This window comes from Cucurbita pepo, chromosome LG11, assembly GCF_002806865.2.
Source record: "Cucurbita pepo subsp. pepo cultivar mu-cu-16 chromosome LG11, ASM280686v2, whole genome shotgun sequence".
NCBI classification, from domain to species: domain Eukaryota; kingdom Viridiplantae; phylum Streptophyta; class Magnoliopsida; order Cucurbitales; family Cucurbitaceae; genus Cucurbita; species Cucurbita pepo.
Window position 1 is genome coordinate 891466 of NC_036648.1, and position 16929 is coordinate 908394.

Sequence of the window (16929 nt, forward strand, 5' to 3'; positions counted from 1 at the left end):
CTACTCAATGTCTTGCCCCAGTCGTATAATCCAAAATGTTAATGATGAACTAACTCTCTTCAAATCAGAGCTTCTTTATTCATATCATTATTGCTTTTGTTTAAGGGTAAAAGAGATTCAGCAACCAATATAGTAGTACTAAGTTCAAATATACATCTAAATCAAATACTAAAATTGTGACCATCCACTTATTCAGAAGGATAAATTTTAAGCAAATAAAACATTGAAAGGGCCGGAGCACAAACGTAATATATATATTTCAAACCGGACCTTCTGGACTGAATTGGTACCTCTTTTTGTCTATTTACACGTACATACCACGCACATTAATGCAGAAAAAGAGAATATGCTGAATAATTTTTAATAAAGAAATAGAATATGAACAATATGTGTCCTTTGTTGTATACGCTCTTAACATTTGAGTCTCTCCTCTTTCAATATGGAATTCTTGCAGTGAGCTATTGCTGCTTGGATTGCTGCCTGCAACTCCTCCATTGTGCTGTCGTTATTGGACGGAGGATGTGTTGTTGTTGTAAGGAGGACACCACTATTTGTTGGAGACGTTCTCATGGAAACTGGGGCTGAGAACTCGCCTCTTCTTCCTCTCAATTCTGGCTTCTTTCTCAAACTTAAATTACCTGAAAATGAATAAGACTGTCTGTGGGGTTGCATATCATCTCTTCTCCCTCTGAAGTGTAAAAATGGCCTCATTATTCTCGCATATCTCTTCAGTACATGGCTGAAATTGAACCCGAACTTCCTTTTGAGCTGTTTCACTTTATTTTCTTGCTCTTCATCTTCATACCCCTTTCTCCACCTTAAACCAAGCAAGGAAAAAGACTTGGACTTGGCTTTTTCTCTTGTATCACTCCTGTTGTTTTGGTAGTGTTCATCGCTGTTGCAATTGATGAAGTCGCTGCTCTCTTTCTTGGGCTCCTTGTCACTTAGCAGGTCTCTAATGGGAAGGGTATAACTTTCAATGGAGTTGGTTGAGCAGCGGGGAGGGACTGGGAGATGAGAGAGGAGGTGAAGAGGAAGCAAATGGCCATGGAAAAAGATGTCATCTGCTGGAGACAAATCAATGGTGAAGGAAGGTGGGGCTTTGGCTTTGTCAGTGGAGGAAGTTTGAAGAGAAACTGAGAAGGAAAATTCATGAGAAGGAGATGATGAAGGAGGAGAAGAAGAAGCTGGCAATTGTTGCTTCTCCAATTGCCTATCTTTGCCTTCTTCAAGATTTAAGCTGCCATCTTCAAACCTTCTGCTATTGTTCTCCACACCCCTTTCTTGGATCTTCTGATGCTGATGGATGTCCATAACAAACACAGAGAGGTTCTGCTGACAGATCAATTGGTCTGCTGATTCTGAATCTGAAAATCCCAATTCAATACTTCAGTCTTAAGGACACCACCATGCCTTCAGGAAAGGATAAGAATATTAGNGGGGGGGGGGGTCTGGCGTTTTTGCCTCTCTGAACTTGCTTAAATCAAGTTCTTAATCTTTTTTTTTATTTTTTCCTTTTCTTTTTGGGGGCAGCACGTGTCAAGGATTGGTGGGTCCTTGTCAAATCTTACAGCTATTGAGAGTACAGATTCGGTAAAGAAAAATCCAACAAAAACCCACAAAATTTCCCACAAAAAGCCAATAACCTTTACAATTGGGGGCTACTGTTTTTGGTATTTGTTGTATTCATGGATCTTTCCTAACAAGAGTACGCCATTAGTCATTAATTAAACCTCTTTTTCAGGAGGAAACTTCGAAGAACTCATCAATATTTATAATACACTGCCGATCCTCTTTTATATGTTTTTTTGTATGCTGTGATGCATTGAATGAGACTACTCATTCATATATCAATAATGGGTCAGTATTTTCAAGCAATTTGGTCCCAACTTTGCATGGAAACAAAACACTTGCAATCTCTTATCTAATCATGATGAATGAATGAATTACAAAAATTAGGTAAGGTTTTAACTTTTTATTCAAAGATTGAGGCAGTTAATATGATTTAAAATAATAGAAACTACACACATTTTATTTGCTTATTTGGTAGTTGTAGGATGTTTTCCTCTTGTCTGACCATTATGTTCTAGCTATTAATGTAACAGTGACATGAAAGGCCCTTTTTGCTGTCATGGTTGATGAAAAGTAGAACCATTTAAGGTGTCATCAATACACCAACCCAAGCAATAATTTTTTAAAAAAAAAATCAATTTTACAATAATGTATTGTAAGCAAAAACATCAAGTGTTTACTAACCAAGAGATGATCAAGAATGAAGTGGCTTCCTTTTGCCTGTTCATCTTCAAAATAAAATGGTAAGGGTTTAGGAAAGTTATGGGGAACTTAAGATGGTAGACCCAAAACACACGTGTAGACAATGGTTTATAGCGTGGCATAGAGTAGAAGAATTGTCTATATCTCAATCATAGAGCCATTATTTTTGGGTGGACTCACTCATCCCATCTTTCAAAACCATATTCTTTATTTTAAAACAGAGAGAAAAAGAAGGATGCAAGAAATATGGCAAAAAAAAACAAAGATTTCGTACTCAAAAACCCACAATGAGAACGATTGGTCATGTGGACAAACTTTTTCCCACTTTTCTGCTTTTGTCATTAGCCACTCAACTCGATTTCTTACCCTGTCTTGTTTTCTCTTCTTTTTCCCTTCAAACACAAGCCGATTCCATTCTGTCATAGCTGCACAATATGAATGAATCAAACAACTTAAATCTATGAGCTAACACTTGAGATCATGGTTTTAAAGATGTATAAGAAGAACAGGACCTCAACCAATCAGATCAGAGGGAGGCTGGCTGTTCCAACGCTCAAAACTTCAATACAATTGCAGCAGTTACCAAGGGGCATCCATGTAGATAGATAGATAGATGATGAACAAACAGCCTTATTTTTCTAATGAGAATGGAAGTGATAGTGAACAGAAGAATGTGCATGTATGCATTGAGTTGAAGGGATATCACCTTGCATGTTGTATGTTTAATGAGTTGAAAAACTACAGCATCCCCATCTGCCAACTTATGAGCAATTGAGAAACCCTTCCATCCATTGCTCCATTATTTGGAAGTTTCGTCTTGCAAAAATGAGGACGAGGGCCCTATGTTTACTATTGGATGATGAAAGTCCCACATCGGCTAATTTAGAGAATGATCATGGGTTTATAAGTGATGAATATTAATTCCATTGGTATGAGACTTTTTGGAGAAGCCTAAAGCAAAGTCATGAGAGCTTATTATCATACCATTGTGGAGAGTCGTGTTCATCTCACATTTACAACTATTTTTCCAATTAAATATGATCTAATGGGCTAGTATCACATTTATACCGTTGGAATACTTTGACTCCAATTCGAACTGTAACTGCTAAGCTCTTTTAAAAGCTGGTTGCAGTCCAGCTAGTGTCCAAGCATCATTTTGAAAAAGTTTCTTCCGGACAAAAAAGAATGGTGAATACCTTCTCCAGACATCAACACTCTGAATCAGAAAATGCTTCGTGCCCTTTCACAATTTCGCCTTCAACATACGTTAATTGGGCTCAATATCCACAATTGGGCCACACCCGTTTACCCGACGGCTCAGTCTGTATAATGGGCCCAACTACACACTCCCAAGCCCATAAGTTCTGAAGAATATTGGCCGAGAAAGAAATTAAACAAAAATAAATATCTACATCACTACATGAATGACCATTTATTAATTATTTTACAATTTAATATCTCTTTCAAGTGATGTTAGATTAATGATTAAATTATAAGTTTAGTGGGTATCCATTATATCTCTTCTAAACTTAAACGTCTTAACATATTTAACATTTTTTTAACTATTGAATTTATTAAAATACAAAATTAAAAATTTTATGGTCTATTAATAAGAAAATCATTAAATTTTTTTAAAATATCAAATATATCAAAAATGTATTAACACAAAATTAAAAGTAGAGCGATCAAATATAAACAGACATGAATGTACAATAAAAAAAAAAAGGAAAAAAGAAACTGATTAGATTTTAAAATATATATTAAAAGGGCAAGTTTGGTAATAAGGTGAAGTAAAAAGCTTCGGTTCCGTGCATAAATAAGTCTCCCAATAAAGAACGAAAACTGCGTCGTTTTTAACAAAGCGCAATTTAGTAGATAATCATTTTCAATCAAGTCTTTAAGAAAGCGACATCATAATTAAATTCCTCTCAGTTTTTATGCCCAAAAATAGAACAGTACACAGTCGGTTAGCATCTAACCATCGACAAAAGGAAAGAGCTTTGATGTTCCAGCGCACTTTAGTGAGTTGTCGGCGACGGACGGCAAAGTGTGTCAGATAGCTTACATAGCCTCCGATGCACGTTAGCTCCTCCGCCAGCTTCGGAACCGCTAGACGCGGCCGGGCTCTCAGTCCGATTGCCCTGTTCAAATCGCCTGCAGGCGGCAAAGCGGCAGCTAGATACGGCGCACAATAGCGCGGAAAATCTTGACCGGATTCAATAATTGCATTGGTTAGTTGGGTGTTATCAGGAAAACAAATATAATTGTCAGAGCGATTAGAGAAAAGGAAGGAATCGACTCCGCTTGTTACTGTTTTCTGAGAAAAGGACTTTACGGATTTGGTGTGAAGACCGGTCGGACGGATCGATCTGCTTCGAGGGTAAGAAAGATTGGAGCGGAGCGGTGTTGAAATTTCGCATCGATTTTCTATTTTGTTTCTGGTGCGAGGTATTAATATATTGAGAGAGGAGATATGGTGGTGGGATGAGGGTGAAGAAGAAGGGATATGGCGAGGGTAGAGTGGGGCTATCAAGGAAGAGGTAAATGGGCGTGTTCCTACAAGAAAACCACTCTCATCATTTGCTCTATCAACATTATCGTCGCCCTCTATGTTTTTCGATCTCTATATGCTTCCCTCTACCTCTATACCGATAACGATTCACAAAATGGTTAGTGTCTGAGCTACTTGCATTTCTTTTTGTGTTCTTGATTCGTGTTCGATGTGTAGATTATTAACAATTCCTGTTTAATATTCTTCCTTCGGAGCTAGTTGTGAAGTACACTCCGGATCAGATTAGGAAAATGGAAGAGTTTATTCGGATTCGTAGGGCTTCTGAGCCGGTAGAGCTCATTAAATTGGTAAGACTCATACTTGATTTGCAACAGATCTGTTTGAGGAGAACGATTTATGGTTTAAGCACATTTGAATTTGTTTTGGTGTGAAGGTGAAGGAGCTGAAAGAATTCTCCCAGGAAGAGACGGTGGATGAATTGCCTCATCCATTGAAACAGAAGATTACCGAGGAAATTCTTCTGAAGTTGAGAAGCTCGAATGCTAGCTCAAACAATACTCAGCAGAGAGGTCAGTACAATCCCATGATTTCCTTGCTATACTCATCACTTTTTCATGTCTTTATTTGGTTTCTGTTTCCAAGGATTTTCATTGCTCTTAGGAATTATTTTAAGCATTTGTATCCGTTAATCTTTTCCTTTGACTTCAATGTTAATGGATAATTGTAATTCAATTTTTCACAAAAGTTTGATATTGATATACTGATAACTAAGGTTTGCAAGTAGGCATTCGGATCGTGGTTATCATGTTTTAGGCACGTGTTTCTCTCTCATTCTCTCGTACCGGGTTTAGAGCTAGGATATGCAATTTATTTTTTCAGGTGGCTTGACTGTGTGACTGTGTGACTAGAGTCGGAACCAAAGAGGCTATTACCGGCTGCATTGCTTCAGAGAGACATAGAAATCATTAAGTTATCTTTTCTTAATATGACTGTGTCTTGATATCTAAAATCCTAAGATTATATTCCTGGGATTGAATATGTAGAAAACTAGTTTGCTAGAAATTCGTTTAGAATTCCATTTGGCATAGAGTTTCCATTGATCTAACACTGGTTACTTGTTGAATTGAATATACTTATAGCATACCAAGCCCACTACTAACCGATATTGTCTGCTTTAGCCTGTTACGTATCGCCGTTAGCTTCACGGTCTTAAAACACGTTTACCAGGGAGAGGTTTCCACACTCTTATAAGGAATTCTTCGGTTGGAGAGGAGAATGAAGCATCCTTTATAAGGGTGTGGAAACCTCTCTCTAACAGACTCAGTTTAAAACCTTGAGGAGAAGCCTGAAAGGGAAGCCCAAAGAAGACAAGCAGTGGGGTTGGGCTGATTACAAATAGTATTAGAGTTAGGCGCCGTGCGGTGTGCTAGGGAGGATGCTGGGCCCTCAAGGGGGTAGATTGTGAGATCCCACATCGGTTGGAAAGGAGAACGAAGCATTCTTTATTAAGGGTGTAGAAACCTCTCCCTAACAGACGCATTTTAAAACCTTGAGATGAAGTCCGAAAGGAAAAACTCATAGAAGATAATATCTACTAGGGGTGGGCTTGGTCTCTCAACACTAGATCCATTATAGTCACAATGACATCATTGCTGCTTGACATGGCATGTAACGTGGCACACTAAATTTCTCTAGAGCGTTGTAGATGCTGCATAAGACCAACTTCGTTCAGACCAGCCATTAGATTACTAATGTCATGATTTTGCTCTATTCCATTTCACTTCTTTACTGCCTCCTCAAAGAAATCTATGCTTTCTTAACCTTCTTTTGGAACTCAAACAACGAAGTTGTACGACATGTAGAACAAATCTTGTTCAAGCTTTTATATTTTCTCAACTTCAAGAGCTCTCCAGTTGACCCTCAATCATAAATATAGAGTGACTACAAAAAGTTTCTTAGAAATTCTGGAGCGCGAAAAAGGAACCAGAGAAATGAGGTCCGCATACTTCATCAGAAACCTCCTCGAAATTGATAAATGAATTCCCTTAAACTTCCAGCCTATGAATTACTAAAATTTTAGGGTGACTCATATCTGCAATTTATGCTGCGTCAATTATCTGCTATCTTGTGGAAATTTTGGTAGAACGTTCAAAGTTGAAGATTTTTAATGTTGTGCATGATATTTCTTGTTACAATCTTGCAATTCTTATATGATCAGAAGCTGTAGAAAGCTGGAGAAAGGAAAAATTGGAAGAAGCAAAGAAGTTGATCACAGAACAAATGATTGAAAATTCAACTCTTTCTTTTGAAGACGCTGGTATGGAATCTTTATATCAGTGAGACTGGGACCTGAAAACCTCATTGGTTTGGCGCTGATAGTTTATCATATTTACTTTTGTTTTTCCTCTTCTTGTAGGGATTCTAGTAAAAGCCTTGGAGAATGATTGGACAGCGCTGTCTGAATCAATTGGTCTTTGGATACCTGCAGAGATCTTCAACAAGGAACATGATGATAAGCCTGAGGGCGTAGATGAATTTGGTATACTTTTGCAACTCTATGAGTAACATTCTGTGTACCATATCATCAAATCTTAGTTTATATTTCACTATGGTGTTCATTCCCCCTCTCTATGCAGATGATGAAATTCTACCCGGTAGACCAGTTCCACCTGAATGTCATGCTGAGCTCCATACGGATTACGATGGTGCTGCGGTAAGATGGGGTCTAACTCATCATAAAGAAAGTGCAGCTGATTGCTGTCAAGCTTGCTTGGATCATGCGAAACGTGCGCGGCCAGGTGACAGGAAATGCAACATCTGGGTTTACTGTCCATCTGAGTTTGGATGCCACTCACCTGATATTTACGAGCATAAACATATGGAGTGCTGGCTGAAATATGTAACCCCCAGACTGCTTTTGTAGTTGTAAATCTCTTTTGTATATGCTTTCTTGAATCTAACTTGTCTCATCTTCTTCAAATCCAAATGCAGGCAGAAAATCCCAAACTGAATTTCAAGACCAACTATCCTCAATCTTATAGGAACTCACACCCGACCGCGCCGCTGGTTGTCCCTTGGGTCTCTGGTGTTGTTAGTGTTTAATTGTACGACGAATCAGGCAAGCGATTCGCGCTAAAATGTTTATGACTTCACTTGTCTTTCTTACATCTGAGCATCACTGTCCATAGAGTTGCCACGAATGAAAATTTTGAGGGTTGTTAGGTGTTTAGGGGACTAGCATTTGAGTGAGTGTCTGTTTGAGTCATATCTTCTTACTCTTATGTAAGATGTAACAGGGATTGGCGATCCCGGTGCCCATGACTTCAGATTGACAAGTCTGGCGCCGAGATGAGATAGAACTTAGAAGTAACGTGAAAAAGAAAGGCTATTTGTTGACTATTAACTTTTGAAATTTATTCATTACGCTCAGGATGTCAGTTTCTGAGTGAGCTTACCTCTTTCTCTCCATCTCTCTTGCTGATAATAACCAACTACTTTACTTTTCTTTAAAAAAATGTGAATATCTCTCAGCTGTTCAGTTCCGTCCGTATAACATACATATGGTGAATTTGGTTTTGGGATCTTTTTTTTGTGTAAGATCCTATATTGGTTGGAGAGAGGGGACGAAGCATTTCTTAGAAGAGATTGACGTATTTTAAAATCGTGAGATTGATGACGATACGTAATGGATTAATGCAAATAATATCTGTTGACGATGAATTTGGGCTGTTACTGTTTGAGTGCTGTTACTGTTTGAGTGAATATAATCCTTACATGTACCTTTGGAATGAACATGTTACCGTCCGAGCGAGGAGTGAGTGTAGTCCTTACTTGGAGTATGTTCAGCACTAAAAGTATTTTTTTTTCTCTCAAATTTTGAGAGAACGTCAGATTTTTTTTATTTTAAGTCAATTGGTATAGCAAATCAAATGGTTTTTTGCTTTTTCAACAGACTAGTCTGCTTTGAAATTTTTAAAATTTCATTTCGTACGATGAACTTTCAAATTTGAATGAATGTACTTTTGAACTTAAATGTTACTACGGGCTGATAACTTTAAACAATCATAAAAGAATTTAATTTCTTCCTTTTAAAAGTTACATATATTGAATTAATTGCTCGATTGTATTCAATATATATACATATATATATAGCTTTAATTCACGGACTGAATTAACCCTGTAGTTAATCTACGGCGCAAAGCCCACCCTCCAGCAGCGCACTAACCCAATCCAACCGCCCAAATTTGCTTGATTTAAACAAATAAATTAATTTAATTAAATATTTCACAATCCATCCGGCCTTATGCCTCTCCCGTCGCGCCATCCGCCGACTGCTCCCTGTTCAAATCTACCTTCACGACTGCTCCCTGTTCAAATCTACCTTCACGACTGCTCCCTGTTCCGTCGCACCATCCGCCGCGGCTTCCACCATTTCTCTCAGCGCCGCTGCCGCACCCCCTTCTTCACTGATCTTCTACCCTCTATTGCTCTCCGGTATTTTATCTAAATCGCATATTTGTCTTTCGAGTTTCTTTCCTTACAATGGATGAACGTCTGAACGCTTAAACGGATGAAACGATCGGTTCGATCGAGAATTGATTCTGCCTAATCATGACTTTGGAAATTGGCTTGGTTGTTCATTTCTTGCAATCAAAATTATTGGTTTGGTTATTGGTTTAGCCAAAAACCATAAAACCGAGCTTCTTGAATGTGCTAAATGATGGGTCTTATGTAATCGGAGAAGCTTGAGTTGGATATCCAAGTCTGTATGCGAACATAAACTTTAACGACTTAGGGGCTGCTTAGTGGTTTGTTTTCAAAAACTCGGCCCTGTGGTTTGTAAAGATCGAAATTTTATGAATTTCGAAATCGTTGACAGCCGGTGATGTTTGCTAAAGAACGTTAAGAGAAGTAAGCTCTCTGTGAGAACAAACTAAGAGAAAACTTCCCCACCGTACCTTAATATCACATATTTCTGGGATTTTGGTAGCTATTTCAATTGTTCTAAGAATTTTATATCAGCTTTTTCGGTAAGCTCGCCATTGATAGTCCCAGCATCCTTACAGTTTACCTCTTTTTAACAGGCACCAGCACTGTGGTTTTGCTAATAATTTCCCTTGAATATTTCTCAAGGTGGCTGGAAAATTGAAGCCAACCCACAATGAGTTCAAGCAGTGGCTCCATTGATGAAACTTATTATGATGTACTGTCTTTGAGGGAAGATGCTAGCTACGATGAAATAAGAGCCAGCTATCGTTCTTCTCTCCTTAATTTCCACCCTGATAAGTTACAAGCTATGTGCCATAAATCTCATTTAGACGACATTGCGGGAGAAAGATACTTGAAGGTGCAGAAGGCTTGGGAAGTCCTCAGCAGCTCAATGTCCCGTGCAGCTTATGACAGAGAGCTCCAAGTTGCCAAAGGCGATGCAATTGGTGCAGAGAGCATAAGGTTGGAGGATATGGGTGTGGAAGATAAAGGTGAAGTTGTAGAACTCCTTTATCAGTGCCGTTGTGGAGATTACTTCTTTATTGATTCGGGGGAGTTGGATGAAATGGGATGTCCATTGTTGAGGAATGGGAGAAAGGTTTCTTTAAGGACTCTGGATGTGTTGCCTGCTTCCGTTGTTTTTCCTTGTGGTTCTTGCTCTTTGAAAGTTCGTTTACTTATTGATTCGAACTCAAGTGTTTTGAATGATTGAAACCACATTGATTTCTTTTAATATCCTTGGCGTTTCTTTCTTGAACGATTTCAATGTTTGAGAGAGCTTGCTGGACCAAATGAGAATGGTTACTGGCCTATTTTAGCATCGAGGGGGATGAATCCACTGCCCCTCTGCCTCTGGTGGTGATCTTTCTTGTTGTTGGCTTGCCCACATGTCTCTCTGGGCGGGTAAGGGATTGGCTAAAGGATGCCTTGGGAGGTTGGTTTCTTAAAGGTGAGTTTTAGATTCTACAGAATACGAGGCTTCAGGTTTCCTTCAGCACCAAATTAGAGGAACTTCAAAGACAAAGGTTCTTTTGGTTCTTTTTGTAATAGTGTTAGTGTTCAATCCATTCAAGGGTCCTTCGTAATTTTAACCTTGTGATCATTTAATTTTGGAAGTAATTTTATAGCTCTTTAGACGGGGAAACCTTCACTCAGTCCCTAGGTTATTACCTTGTTAAATTTTGATTGAGGTATTAATATTTCTATATGTTCATAACTTTAACATAGAAAAAGATAAAACATAAAGAAAAAAAAAACATTACTATACTAATATACTATTAATAGTAAGCATTTTAACTTATTTGCAAAGGATAAAATGTTTATTTGTTAATTTAAACACTTATTTAATAATTTTTAAAAAAATATCAATCGACATCAATATTTCATAGCATATCACTCAACAAATTAAAATGGGACCCAGCATGATTTTTCTCAATAATTATGACATAATTTAACCAGATCAAATGCTTTTGTACCCAACTAAACGTGAAAAGGGAAGAAATATTTTAAGAATAACCTAATAACATTCTCAACTTACTTAAGATGAGGCGTCTCTATCCCATCTTGTAGGAATATATTATCAGCAGCAGCATCTTTGCCTTTAAGCAGCCGGATGAAGATGCTTTGCCTCGCATAACAAGCACGATGGTGAACAAGTCAAATTGGATGGCTAGCAATCAATGTTAAAAAGTCAAATAATGACCCTGTAATTCCTCCTCTCTTGAAGGTCGATGGCGACACTGTGGAAACATGGATATGATCGGCATCAATAAACATAACTGGTATAATAAATCAGCCAATAAGCACTTCAATGAAGGGAGGACGTTGCTATCCACTTCCTAAGTCACAAGTCCGAGAAAAGTCTGGTTATGATTAGAGTGCAAATGGACAGCACGAAGCGTTCTCAAATTAAATTTCTGAAAAGTGAGTCTCACCTTTAATGCACACCACCCACCACTAACACCATTTCCAATCCAATGGTAGAAGAGCAGACCCAATTCAGGAAAAGATCTAATCAGTTCGATTTGGAAAAAAAATTTAATTAAAAGAAGAAAGATATCAAGTCGAACTGATTTAAAACGAGCCTTATGATACGAAGTAGCACATTTTAGGGGAAAAAAAGAGTAGACTGATCAACTTCTTCATTTAAAACGAGCAAACTTTGTATATGGACAGCATACCAGATTGATACCAAACTTTTAAATCGGCTGTTTGTTTTTCGTACTCTTCTCCTCCCATGAGCTTTAATATTGGAAGTGCCGCCCCCCGACCAGGTTGTCAAAAGTAGGAGATATTGGTTGGTTAATGTCTCAATTCGCCCAAATCTTGAGCATTAAGAGAGAATCCAAGCGCCTAGAAAAGTAGGTGTTAGATTAGCATACAGCATGCCAATTAATTTTCGAAGTAATGGAAGAATGAGAATACAGTGTGAGCTTTGTGCTGGAATCTTTAGTGCAGTTCAACATCATTTGTTGGAGTGTCTTGTGCTCTCTTCTAACTTTGTCTTTACACCGAAGGATTAGAAAACGTTATTTTCAATAAGCTGTGAAGGCACTGTCAAAAATGGAGCCATTTTGAACCCTCAGTAAGGGGGCATTAATTCTTTATATAGTTTCTGGCTCATAAACCAACCAAAAAATCTTGCTTCTCCAATATGGGCGTCTTTTATCAAGAAGACCCACCAAATCCTTCAAGGAAATGCTTTCTAGCAGGTGCTTTGAAGGATGTACTCTGCAACTGCCATAATTTTAGCAAACCACAGCCAAATTCCAACGCAGAGGATGATTATCCAACGAGTGACTTTGATGATGAAGAGGAAGTACTCACTCACCAACTTATCCTCGCATATCAACAGATATATAACCTTTTGTTTACTCTTTCACCTTACATGAAATCTGTTTCTCTAAGTTTTATATCCATTTCTCAGGAAATTGTATCGGAAATCAGAAGTCGGGCAATGGAAAAGTTGAGACGAAAGACTAACCTGTCAGACAGCTTTTCCTGGGTTTTCTCACCTGCAACCAAAGAATTATATATTACTTCAATGGAGATTGAGAAGATAGATGAACCTGGAAATGAAGATAACACAGGAGATGAGTTCTACTCAGTTCAGAGTTTTCTCACATGTTCAAGTGCTGCAACAAAGGAAGCATTCTTTTCTGTAGAGGCCAACTTTTCCCGATGTTCGAGCTTAAATGGTCTTAATTTTCTGGATGAAGATCTCAAGAGGCGCACCATCTTACAGGAATTGTTTCATTGTGAAGGATGGCCGTTTGGTCTTTGCAGGAAAGCGGTGTTACTTCCACCTCTGCCCAAGTCGCCATCTGAATCTTGGTTATGGAGTAAGGGCACCAAAATTGTGAAGATATGATGTCAAAATTCGGTGCTAAGTTCTGTTTTTTTGTATTTTGCTGCTGCCAGAAGTAACGTTGAGATTGAAGAGTAAAACGTGGCTCCTCTTAGTAACAAAATTCTTCAAGCTATTGATCTGATTAAAAACAATTTTCAACTCTTCTTCACCTCATAAACATATGTATTAACCCTCTTAAATTAATTACCGCTAATATGCAGTTGCAGTAGTAATAATCATAGTTAAGGTTGCCCCCTCCGTAGATCACAGAACTCTTCAAGAACACATAAATGCAAAAACATGAAACTGATGATATAAACTTGTAAAAGGAACCCAATAATTGGCAAACATGCAAGGAAGTTAAATTCCGAGAACTCATTTGTCAATGTGAGATCTTATTCAATTGCCATTAAATCCACAATTTATTGGATTTGAGAGAAGACAGACAATAAAACATTGAAAAACAAACACCCAAACTAGAGTAGGCTAGCAACTACAGCCAAACTTTCAAAGAAGCCAAATTTATGCCCTTTGCTCGACATATGACCCTGATAGACCAGAGGTTCCCAGCACAGAAACCTGTCGTAAAATAAAATAGAAGCTATGGTTAACAAAAATTGTTTAATGGTCAATACTCGTTTCACCAACTTATTTATTTGAAAATAGCAATTAACAAACTATATAGCGAGAAGCTTTTTACCTTTCCCCACTCGGATCCAAGGCCACTGCATCTCATTTTCAAGTATATCATCTTAGTTCCTAACTCGGTTTCAACTTTCTTTCGCAGATAGTTTTCCTCGGGACCAAATGCATCCAAGTAGGCTGTATAGCGATCATAAACTGTTTGTAGTGCCTTCTTAAGCTCATCAGACAAAGGCTTAACATCCTGTAGATAGACTCGGAAGTTTTCACTTGATAAGAAGCTGGAGAGGAAACAAATTTAATTTGATAAATATATAATTTCCAATACCTCGCCACTGACACCAATGCTATCATCAATTTCCATTTTCAAGTTGATAAGTATATCACCAAAATCCTCTGCCGCTTCAGCTGCTCTGAAAACATTTTCCACAATTTCCTTTCCAGCCTTGTCTTCAGTGCTTCCAGATAATGCTGCCTTTACATCATAGACAACAGACTCGGGAAGGTTATCCCAACTTGCAGCCATCAAATCCTTGAAAGCATTCTGAAGCTTGGTATCTCCAATTGTAGGCATATTAACTACATCAACACTAAAAAATCTAGCGTGCGCTACACCAGATAGATAGCCACAATCTGCTGAAATTTACCAGAAGAAACAGGCATATGATATATTTTCAAACATTATAATACTGAAAAAATAATTTAATTCAGTCTATCAACGTTATTCAGTCACTTCACATTGCAGCGAGCTGAAACAATAAAACTTTGCACAGTGCACATTTCTACACAGATTTTAAAACTATAGTTGATATTCCTTCTCTCTGATACGAGATTTATTTTGTTAAAAATCTTTAAGACAAAGCATTGCTTAAAGTAACAATAAGGGGAACTTAAAGAAACTCGGCATTTCAACAAAACTAACCACAAATTGCGAACAATATGAAGACTTGATGATAAATACTAATGCAGAAAAGAACATAGCAGTTTACTGTCCAAATATAGCAAGCAAAATTTTGATTTGTAAGAACTACATCTGTATGTGCAATTCATGGTAGAAGAACTATACATTTAACTAATCACCAGTAAGACACAAGCATATCAGCAACCAACTGAGAAAATCAATAGCTAGCATTAATTAAGTTGAATAAAGAATAGCGAATGACTTCATCAGAAATTCCGCTTCTTTCCAATATTAATCAGGAGAGATTTGAATCTATAATAAATAGCTGTAAGTATTACTAATTAGGAGGAATACCAGAAGAAACTCTCAGCGGAAAATCTGAGAAAGAAGAACGATGAGACGACAGAGAGAAGAAACTTCGGGCAGCCTGACGGTGACTCTGTAGTAAATTCCGGTGCGTGACGCCGGCGATGACGTAAGATCTGGCGCGAACAGAACGCAATAATGATCTGAGAATCACCATTTTCTCCGAGACTTCCGGTTTTTTCCTCGAAACGGCAAAATTGAAAGCTAACTCGAGGCAAGAGGCTGTTCGATGACCGGGTGTAGTAAAAGAAAAGAGTTAGTATCCAATTTCAGAGGAGTGCCACCCTCCATTTCTTCTTTTATTTGTTTTTGGGGCCGACATTGTTGGGCCATTTAGGCCCACGGCCCAATCATGGCATTTGGAGTTTATTTTATTTTGAAAAACGGCAAAAATGACTTAACTCAAGCCTTTTTAAGTATTTTTATTTATTAATTTTTTTAATAAAAAATAATTTTAATCGTCTTTAAACATTGAAGAAGTTAACTGAACCCTTCACGTAATTAATTTTTCTAAAAGGAAAATTCTAATTATGACACCTTGTGTATGATGAAACATTTGTTAATATTCACCAATGGCAATTAATATATTATTTAAAATTAAAAGACCACAACAGTAACATATATGCATAACTTAAGCCTCATGGTTGGTGGCTTCATCTTCCAAATACTTATCTCTTCACCATAAATAATGGAGCTAACCAGATAAACCAACGAAGCCCACACATTCTTCACAATTCAATCCATAAATCAGAAGAATAGACCCTCTATGGACTCACTAAGCCATTTGCTCGCCCCTGGTATCCTTCTTCCATGGAATCCGGCGAACCAGAAACAGCCTTCGAGTTACTCCCACTTCTTCGCGTCCACAAGAACGGACGAATTGAGCGCCTCATCGGCACTGATTTCGTTCCACCGGGGACCGACCCTCTCACCGGCGTCACATCCAAAGACGTAACAATATTCCCGGAATCCGGCGTCTCCGCCAGACTCTTCCTCCCAAACCTCACTCACTCGACTCAACGCCTTCCCCTCGTAGTCTATTTCCACGGCGGTTGCTTCTGCACCCAATCCCCATTCACGGCCAAGTACCACAACTACCTCAACGCCCTCACCGCCGAAGCCAAAGTCCTGGCGGTTTCCGTCAACTATAGGAAGGCACCAGAGCATCCCGTTCCCGCCGCCTACGAAGATTCATGGGCTGCCCTTCAATGGGCCATTTCACATTGTGAGGGGAAAGGACCTGAGATTTGGTTGAACAAACATGCAGATTTCAGAAGGCTGTTTCTGGCCGGAGCTAGTGCCGGTGCCAACATCGCCCACAACCTGGCGATGTTGGCCGGCGAACCTGATTACGGGGAGAACATGGAGCTTGTTGGGGTTGCTTTGGAGCATCCATATTTCTGGAGCAGTGCGAGAACTGCTAAGGAGGCAGAGGATCCAATGAGGACGAGATTGTTTGAACGGCTGTGGGGGTTTATTTGTCCAGCGAGACCGGAGAACGATGATCCATGGGTGAATCCAGTGGCTGGGGGGGCAGCGAGGCTGGCTGGGATGGGAAGTGGGAGGGTTCTGGTTTGTGTGGCTGAGAAGGATGTGCTGAGAGACAGAGGAAGGCATTACTATGAGGCGTTGGCGGGCAGTGGGTGGTTGGGGGTGGCAGAGATTGTGGAAACAGAGGATGAGGATCATTTGTTTCATTTGAATGATTTGGAAGGTCAGAAGGCTAAGGATTTGATCCGAAGGCTGGGGGCTTTCTTCAACAGAGACATGCCCCATTCACTGCTGCGTTGAGTCTGGTCTTCTATTTCTAAGGCTAATATTTCCAAGAAACCAAATTTGTAATTTTTGTTAAAGTTATGCAGAGTTCAGAGACCACATTTGATACTTTCCGTCGTT

At 38.8% G+C, this 16929-nt stretch overlaps 6 protein-coding genes and 1 long non-coding RNA gene across 9 annotated transcripts; 4 read left to right on the top strand and 3 right to left on the bottom strand.

Moving 5' to 3' along the window:
- Positions 1 to 205: 205 nt before the first annotated feature.
- On the bottom strand, positions 206 to 1435 carry LOC111804851 (BRI1 kinase inhibitor 1-like). Its single transcript, XM_023689650.1, has one exon. It carries the CDS (start codon positions 1312 to 1314, stop codon positions 412 to 414), a length of 903 nt encoding a protein of 300 aa, XP_023545418.1. The 5' UTR covers positions 1315 to 1435; the 3' UTR covers positions 206 to 411.
- A 2786-nt stretch (positions 1436 to 4221) lies between these two features.
- Positions 4222 to 8252, top strand: LOC111805955. Its single transcript, XM_023691265.1, has 7 exons — positions 4222 to 4943; positions 5045 to 5133; positions 5220 to 5355; positions 7005 to 7103; positions 7203 to 7325; positions 7423 to 7685; positions 7778 to 8252. The coding sequence occupies exons 1-7, from the start codon at positions 4781 to 4783 to the stop codon at positions 7886 to 7888; spliced, it is 984 nt and encodes a 327-aa protein (XP_023547033.1). The 5' UTR covers positions 4222 to 4780; the 3' UTR covers positions 7889 to 8252.
- Positions 8253 to 9067: 815 nt separating this feature from the next.
- Positions 9068 to 10860, top strand: LOC111805768 (DPH4 homolog). 2 transcript variants are annotated; one of them, XM_023690987.1, is made up of 2 exons: positions 9068 to 9280; positions 9871 to 10860. In XM_023690987.1, exon 2 carries the CDS (start codon positions 9948 to 9950, stop codon positions 10485 to 10487), a length of 540 nt encoding a protein of 179 aa, XP_023546755.1. In that variant the 5' UTR covers positions 9068 to 9280; positions 9871 to 9947; the 3' UTR covers positions 10488 to 10860. The 2 variants fall into 2 exon arrangements, with proteins under 2 accessions (XP_023546755.1, XP_023546756.1); XM_023690988.1 differs by having other exon boundaries at positions 9920 to 10860.
- Positions 10861 to 11181: 321 nt separating this feature from the next.
- On the bottom strand, positions 11182 to 12291 carry LOC111805794. The gene is made up of 4 exons (XR_002816709.1): positions 12200 to 12291; positions 11956 to 12127; positions 11710 to 11785; positions 11182 to 11613 (listed from the first exon to the last, which is right to left on the bottom strand). It is a non-coding gene; the product is annotated as an uncharacterized LOC111805794 (long non-coding RNA).
- A 47-nt stretch (positions 12292 to 12338) lies between these two features.
- Positions 12339 to 13357, top strand: LOC111805793. Its single transcript, XM_023691026.1, has 2 exons — positions 12339 to 12593; positions 12702 to 13357. Exons 1-2 carry the CDS (start codon positions 12429 to 12431, stop codon positions 13143 to 13145), a joined length of 609 nt encoding a protein of 202 aa, XP_023546794.1. The 5' UTR covers positions 12339 to 12428; the 3' UTR covers positions 13146 to 13357.
- Positions 13358 to 13464: 107 nt separating this feature from the next.
- On the bottom strand, positions 13465 to 15304 carry LOC111805791 (succinate dehydrogenase subunit 5, mitochondrial-like). Of its 2 annotated transcripts, none has more exons than XM_023691025.1 (4): positions 15022 to 15304; positions 14095 to 14399; positions 13825 to 14010; positions 13465 to 13703 (listed from the first exon to the last, which is right to left on the bottom strand). In XM_023691025.1, the coding sequence occupies exons 1-4, from the start codon at positions 15188 to 15190 to the stop codon at positions 13647 to 13649; spliced, it is 717 nt and encodes a 238-aa protein (XP_023546793.1). In that variant the 5' UTR covers positions 15191 to 15304; the 3' UTR covers positions 13465 to 13646. The 2 variants fall into 2 exon arrangements, with proteins under 2 accessions (XP_023546793.1, XP_023546792.1); XM_023691024.1 differs by having other exon boundaries at positions 14095 to 14402.
- Positions 15305 to 15655: 351 nt separating this feature from the next.
- Positions 15656 to 16917, top strand: LOC111805466 (probable carboxylesterase 2). The gene is made up of 2 exons (XM_023690573.1): positions 15656 to 15676; positions 15793 to 16917. Exons 1-2 carry the CDS (start codon positions 15656 to 15658, stop codon positions 16822 to 16824), a joined length of 1053 nt encoding a protein of 350 aa, XP_023546341.1. The 3' UTR covers positions 16825 to 16917.
- Positions 16918 to 16929: the final 12 nt, after the last annotated feature.

Coding starts and splice junctions, on each gene's coding strand:
- LOC111804851 (XM_023689650.1), bottom strand. CDS start 1,314: ATGGACATCCATCAGCATCAGAAGATCCAAGAAAGGGGTGTGGAGAAC.
- LOC111805955 (XM_023691265.1), top strand. CDS start 4,781: ATGGCGAGGGTAGAGTGGGGCTATCAAGGAAGAGGTAAATGGGCGTGT. Junction 5,134..5,219: donor CGGTAGAGCTCATTAAATTG/GTAAGACTCATA, acceptor TTTGGTGTGAAG/GTGAAGGAGCTGAAAGAATT. Junction 7,104..7,202: donor TCTTTCTTTTGAAGACGCTG/GTATGGAATCTT, acceptor CTCTTCTTGTAG/GGATTCTAGTAAAAGCCTTG.
- LOC111805768 (XM_023690987.1), top strand. CDS start 9,948: ATGAGTTCAAGCAGTGGCTCCATTGATGAAACTTATTATGATGTACTG.
- LOC111805793 (XM_023691026.1), top strand. CDS start 12,429: ATGGGCGTCTTTTATCAAGAAGACCCACCAAATCCTTCAAGGAAATGC. Junction 12,594..12,701: donor ACTTTGATGATGAAGAGGAA/GTACTCACTCAC, acceptor TCCATTTCTCAG/GAAATTGTATCGGAAATCAG.
- LOC111805791 (XM_023691024.1), bottom strand. CDS start 15,190: ATGGTGATTCTCAGATCATTATTGCGTTCTGTTCGCGCCAGATCTTAC. Junction 14,011..14,094: donor GCATTGGTGTCAGTGGCGAG/GTATTGGAAATT, acceptor GTCTATCTACAG/GATGTTAAGCCTTTGTCTGA. Junction 13,704..13,824: donor TTGGATCCGAGTGGGGAAAG/GTAAAAAGCTTC, acceptor ATTTTACGACAG/GTTTCTGTGCTGGGAACCTC.
- LOC111805466 (XM_023690573.1), top strand. CDS start 15,656: ATGCATAACTTAAGCCTCATG. Junction 15,677..15,792: donor TGCATAACTTAAGCCTCATG/GTTGGTGGCTTC, acceptor TCAGAAGAATAG/ACCCTCTATGGACTCACTAA.